This window comes from Aegilops tauschii, chromosome 2 (assembly GCF_002575655.3).
Source record: "Aegilops tauschii subsp. strangulata cultivar AL8/78 chromosome 2, Aet v6.0, whole genome shotgun sequence".
Taxonomy (NCBI): Eukaryota; Viridiplantae; Streptophyta; class Magnoliopsida; order Poales; family Poaceae; genus Aegilops; species Aegilops tauschii.
Genome location: NC_053036.3, coordinates 525,950,448 through 525,956,737, shown reverse-complemented (window position 1 = coordinate 525,956,737; position 6,290 = coordinate 525,950,448). Strand labels below are relative to the sequence as shown.

General features: G+C 47.2%; 1 protein-coding gene across 1 annotated transcript; it reads left to right on the top strand.

Annotated features, from left to right (window-relative positions):
- Window positions 1-482: 482 nt before the first annotated feature.
- On the top strand, window positions 483-5,953 carry LOC109772219 (vesicle-associated protein 1-3). Its single transcript, XM_020330912.4, has 8 exons — window positions 483-952; window positions 1,069-1,139; window positions 1,259-1,340; window positions 1,417-1,532; window positions 1,623-1,790; window positions 1,878-1,925; window positions 2,118-2,198; window positions 5,595-5,953. The coding sequence occupies exons 1-8, from the start codon at window positions 904-906 to the stop codon at window positions 5,706-5,708; spliced, it is 729 nt and encodes a 242-aa protein (XP_020186501.1). The 5' UTR covers window positions 483-903; the 3' UTR covers window positions 5,709-5,953.
- The last annotated feature ends 337 nt before the right edge of the window (window positions 5,954-6,290 follow it).

Sequence of the window (6,290 nt, the reverse complement as noted above, 5' to 3'; positions counted from 1 at the left end):
TTATGGGTGTGCCATAAAGCGCGGGTGTGGAACTACATCGCAGTCAGCCTGGCACACTACTCTCGTCCAGTTTTGGCTACTCTGAAAATATTCTAGTTCGTCGTAGTGCTGAAGCTGATATCTCACCGATACGATAATTGATCTGGCAACCACTGCTACCTGGCCCTGACCCATCCCCCGGCGGCCTTTAATCAAGATGAGAAGCCTAGTCACCCACTCCATCTTGCAGCAGACAACCCAATCCATTAGCTAGTTACCCAGGCCCAACCCAATCCATCTTCTCTTTCGAGAGTGCCATTTTACAGTGACCCAGGCGATGCCATTCCACCAGTAATCGGTTACCGCTTTCGGTCATGTTCACATAATTCAGTTGTATGGTAACGCATCACATCCCACAATCATCAAACAAACAAACAAACAAACAAAAAAGATGTCACGTCCCATTGTCCCAAAGTCGAGCTAGAAAGGGGGGAAATCCCGACGAGGCACAGTCAGAGCAGAGCTTAGCCTAACGTGGACGCCGCATCCTACCAATGCGATCGCGAGATCGCATCCTCCGGCGCCGGCGGCTCTGCCCCTGCAGTGTGCGCTGCAAGTGCAACCCAATCCACCACCCAGGACCCAAGAGCGGCTAAAGACGAGGCCAAACCACCACTATTCTTGAGGATATCATATTCCTCTGCGTCCCGAGCTGCTCCCCGCGGCTCCAGATCATCATCACCATCATTGCGATTTATTCCCGCACTTTGCTTCCGGAGGCAGGAACCGCCGCCGACCCAACCACCTCCCACGCCGTCCAGTTCACTGCACTGGTTTGGTTCTTGAGAAGCAGGAGCACTTCTAGGGGCAACGATCGAATCTCTTCGCTGTTCGTGGTTCTCGCAGAGCTCTCTGATCGGAGCCATGAGCAGCACTCTGCTTCGGGTCTGCCCGTCCGAGCTCAAGATCCCCTGTAAGTACCCCCTCAAGAACCACCCCTATCCCCTACCTAAATTCAGCGGCGCTTTTCGGAGCTCTCTTGGGCTGATTTTCTTCTTCTTGCTTCCTCTCCGTGCCATGATCGAGAAGACGAGGTGAAGAGGCAGCGATCGTGCTGCATGCAGCTCATCAACAAGACCGACAAGTACGTGGCGTTCAAGGTGAATGACTGAACACCCTCCTCTTTTGTCCTCGCGCTCTGCTGCTACCCTGTCTCTGTCCGCGGCGCCATTGGGTGGGAGGGTGACGGATTGCCATGGTTGCAAATTCCAATCCGCAGGTGAAGACGACGAACCCGAGGAAGTACTCGGTGCGCCACACCTGCGGCATTCTGCTGCCCCGGAGCTCCTGCAGCGTCACAGGTGATTCATCGGTTTGTCTGACTCTGATGCCCACTGTGTCATCGTTGCTGAAGCGCTGGGCATGGGGTCGGTTTAGTTACGATGCAGGCTCCCAGGGACATGCAGCTGGATCACCATTGCAAGGACAAATTCCTCGTGCAGAGCGCCGTGGCGCGGGACGGGGCCACCATGAGAGATCTCGTCCCTGAACTGGTAGGTTCATTGTGCTTCGATCTCCTGCTGACTGATGGATGCCTGTTTATCCGGTACGTTTTCTCCAGCGTAATGCGACGGTTTGTGCAGTTCACTAGGGCGCCGGGTAGGTTGATCGAGGAGTTCAAGCTGCGGGTGGTTTACATTGCTGCTAATCCCCCATCGCCGGTGCCCGAGGAGGCAGAGGAGGAGGATGCGTCCCCTCGGTCAGAGGTGACGATGGGCTATGAGGCGAAAGTTTCCTCAGCGTTTGATGCGGTAAGTGATAGCATCACTGTTCTTTTGTGCAGCATCAAGAACAATATCATGCCTTTTCTTGTGACCATGTGTTCATTTGCTTCTCAGGCATCTAGATGCATGGATAATTCTGGAGCCAAACCTTCATGTACCAAGGTAATTCATTCCCCAGTCAAAACACACTGCACACTGACAAATATCTGAACACATATCAAAACTCATGCAGTTCTACATATATCTGAACTCACAAAAATATCTGAACACATATCGAATTCATCAAATACTGTTCATTGAGTTAGTACTCACAAGTATTATGTTGACCTATTTCTATTGCATGTTTTTGTTTAGGGTGCCTCTGTAGTACCGACGCTTGTTGGAGAAAAAGTATCTACAAGAGAAGAAAATCAGAAAAGACTTCAGCAAAATATGGTAAGACCCCATTCAGATTCCTTTTCTACTCCTCAGATGGTATTCAGTTATGGTACTTCAAATACATACTAATCTTAGTGTAACATCCAACATTATTTGCTTAAATCATGTTACTTCTCCTAAAATTCATAGTAGTATGCATGCAAAACCAATCGGATATCATGATGGTTCCAAAATGAAAAATGAAGGCAGTAAATGTTAATGTTGGAATGGATATAATTTGCTCCTAAAAATCTAGACAAACTCTGAAATTATGATAGAAAATTATGTGAATGCCTGGATGCAAGGAAAATATTTATCATGACATAAAACATAAAAATTTATTTTTGACCTCTCAACCATTAGTCGTGTTTTGTTTTGGCCCATGAAGTTTAAACCCAGATAAATTGGACAGTTAGCTTCTACTCCCTCCGTTCCAAAATAGATGACTCAAATTTGTACTAACTAACTTAGTACAAAGTTGAGTCATCTATTTTGGAACGAAGGGAGTACTATGAACTAAAACTACGACACTTATTTTGGAATGGAGGGAGTAATATTGAAAAAATTGTGTCCCTGGTCTCGCTTGAAGCAATATGGCCAATCAGTGCATTGGATTTTCAATGAGTTTTCTATAGATAATTAAAAGGAAAAATGCAAACCAAAAATAAAAGCTTTAGCAAGCTATTCTATAAAATTTATAAAAAAAAGGAATTAAACAATAATCTAGAAATCCATACATATTTTAAAAAACTAATTCATGAAAAAAATGTTTATTCAGCATATATTTCCACATTTCCATTTTTCCATAATTCTTTGCTAACTTATCTTAAGCTATCTCAAAGTTTTAGTATTTCTATCCCCGCAAAAAAAAGTTTTAGTATTTCTGAGGTAATATTTGTAAAAAAAAATCTTATTTTTGTATTTTACAAAATCTTTTTGTTTTTTGGAATACACCCACTTTTTTATATTTTAAATACAAATTTAGTTTCTAACATAATGTTTGTTCCCCTTTTCACATGTTTTCTACTCCCTCCATCACGATTTGTAAGTCGGGAACACACTCTGAAAGTTCATTCGACTGAGAATGTAAAGATATAATTTTTGCTGCCTATAAAAGGTTTTGCTAGTTACTAAATTGGAGACCTAAAACCGTGCCCAACTTAGAACCCGGATAGAGGTAGTAAGGGCATCTCCAACGGCAACCCGCAAAAACCTCCCGCATCCATCCACGGATAGGAGAGACCAGTCCGCGGCCATGGATGCGGGAGATAGCCATCTAACGCTAGTCGCATACATTTTCACAACAACTCAAACAAGCCGAATGAAATTCGTGCAAACACGGCCAGATTTCAAGCATACTCGACCGGATTTCATACAAACATGACGGATTTCATACAAACCGGACGCAAACGGTTATATTTTGGAATTATTTTAACTAAAAAGTTAAACTATGTGCACATACGGTCGCGCGTAGCTCTGCTCCCACGACACAGATACACTACACTAGTCTATGGCCAGTCGCGGCGGATCCCTTCGTCACTGGACTGCCAGGAGTCCCGGATGCATATTCTTCTTCCGTGTCTTCCTTATGTCCGGTTGCGCCGCTCATCGGAGTGTGACGAAGAGGGTGCTTCAGCTAGAGGGGAAGGGTGCTTCCGTGGACGCCCAGGCCAGGGTGGTCTAAGAGAAAGAAAAACCGGGCACGTCACCTGCTGTACAAGTCGGCGATGCACCGGCGGTGGCCTTCTTGGGACCCAAGCGGCGGCGGTCTTCCGTGTTCTACTTTTCCTCGAAGTTGCTAGTGGACGTGGACGCGGATGCGCTGGCCACCACTCGTCGTTCTCCTCCGCGCACCCGCCTTCTTTCTCTGTCTGCATGGCGCGACTACGCGCGCGTCGACGGCGGATGACGTGGTCGTAGGCACTGGAGGGGCGGTATGACGCAGCGTTGTCCATGCCCGTGCCGCCATGCTCCCTCCGTGCCGGCCTGGAGCAACTTGCCACTCCTCTGCGAGCTGGCTTGGAGCGGCGAGTTGCTGAACCACGCGCCGGATTGGGGCGGCAACTTGCTCCGTCGGCCTAGGGGAGGGAGGTGGAGCAGCGAGGTGCCTCGCTCGTATCCGCCGGGCTCGGCGGGCCACCATGCCGCCTTTTATGCCGAAGAACTGCTCTTCCTGCCCGTCAGATGCCATCAAAATGGTGGAGTGGTGATGGAGGAGATGGGGGAGCGGCGGAGGGGTGTGATTCTTTCCCGGCGCTTGCCATCGTTTAAATAGAGGGCGGATGGGAGGAGCTCGACCGACGTTGCGTTTAATGCCGGCCCGCTCCTGAATGGATGTGTGGCCGGAGTAGGTTTCTCGGCTTCCACGCGGGGGTTAATGGAGGCGTATGAATGCGGCAAGGAGGCCTGTTCGGCCGGGCGTGCAGCGTGCGGCGCCCTCGGCCGGCGCGCCGCTTCAATGGCGGATGCAGTGAGAGGTCGCGTCCGACCTGAGCCGTCTTCAATGCGGAGCGGCGCGCTCTACACCGACATGAATGCGGGCAGCTGGTGCCGGGCAGGAGCACGCGTGGGAGGGAGAGGGGTTTTTTGGTGGGCCAGGGCGGTCATATGCGGGCTTGGGAGCGGTCTAGACTCCCGTGAACCTTCCCCATTTTCGTCTCCGGTTTGCGGGAGAAATCACGTCCGGACCGATATAAGTCGGTGTTGGATGACTTCCGCGGTCCGGACAGCCCGTATCCGGACGGTTGTGAAAGTTTTACGGGTCCGTCTTAGAGATGCCCTGACAAAGACAAATTATGTATTCTTGTGCTGATTGGGCATCATCCCGTACGAATCACCTCCATGCCATTGGTCATACTGTCGTACAATTCTGACTGAGTTCAGTGACCACATATGTTAGGTATTTTTAAAGTTATAAGTGCCAAACTTAACCAATTGTTGAGAGATAATGAACTCTACCAATAGATTCTTTTAGGGATAAAAAAATAAACTTGAAAGTAAAGATGAAGCACTGACTTAACTTTTTCTAGTAGTGACAATCCAGTAAGACTTTCAAAACTACACCTTTGATCGATAAGGTAAGCACCGGCATTTGGTGATAACTCCCGGAAAAGAAAGAGGCAAGGATTAAGGAAAGCTAACTAGTAATATCTTAATGAGGTTCTCATTGAAGGCAATTAGCATGTGGGGTCACAAGATTGTGGGGCACCTTTGTCCATTGAAATATCTGATGTCCTGATTTCTAAATGATTGCCTATGTAGGTATGTACTTCCTCCGTCTCAAAATAAGTGTCTTAACTTTGTACACTAACTTTAGTACAAAGTTATACTAAACTTAACACATTTATTTTAAGACAGAGGAAGTATTTTATTTACTGTCAGATATCTGAACATCTCATCCTGGCCTTATTTCAGGAACTGCTCAGGGAAGCAGGATCACCTCAACAGGGCTTCTCCGTAATGTTTGTGCTGTTAGTCTTCATGTCATCTGTCTTCATCGGACACTTGATGAAGCACATAAAGGTTTAGTCACATAATAAGTACCGCAACACAGGCGCTAGGACTAGAAACGGATCCAGTTCTTGTCAATCTTACGTAGGAAGAACATACACCAAGTTCATGTATATATGGTTCATCAGTTGCAGAGTTGTGTCATATCGATTCGGTTTTGTAGGAGTTTCAGAATTACTTATCGCTCAAATGAATGTACCTAGTATAGAAATACATCTATATACATCCATTTCAGCGACAACTAATTTCGGACAAAGGTAGTACTTTTCTATGTGCCACACAACGTCAAAATCCATGACCGACCTTGTCTATCACATATGTATGAAGTGCATATTCCTGCCAATTCAACACATCTTCTCAAAATAGGCTTGAGCCCTGCTATATTAATATAGCAACCACACGGAATAACTGCTGAGACCAACAACACATCAAGCCCAAAAAAAAAAAGAAAAAAAAGAAACAAATGCCAACAACAACAGCTCGACAAACGTGGATGACCCGCCACCGTTGCGCCCTCCGGAGTCGTCCCACCACACTCATAGCACTCCAAAACGCCGCATACCAAGCAACACCTTCAAAAAGGAGTGCGATGACGACGAT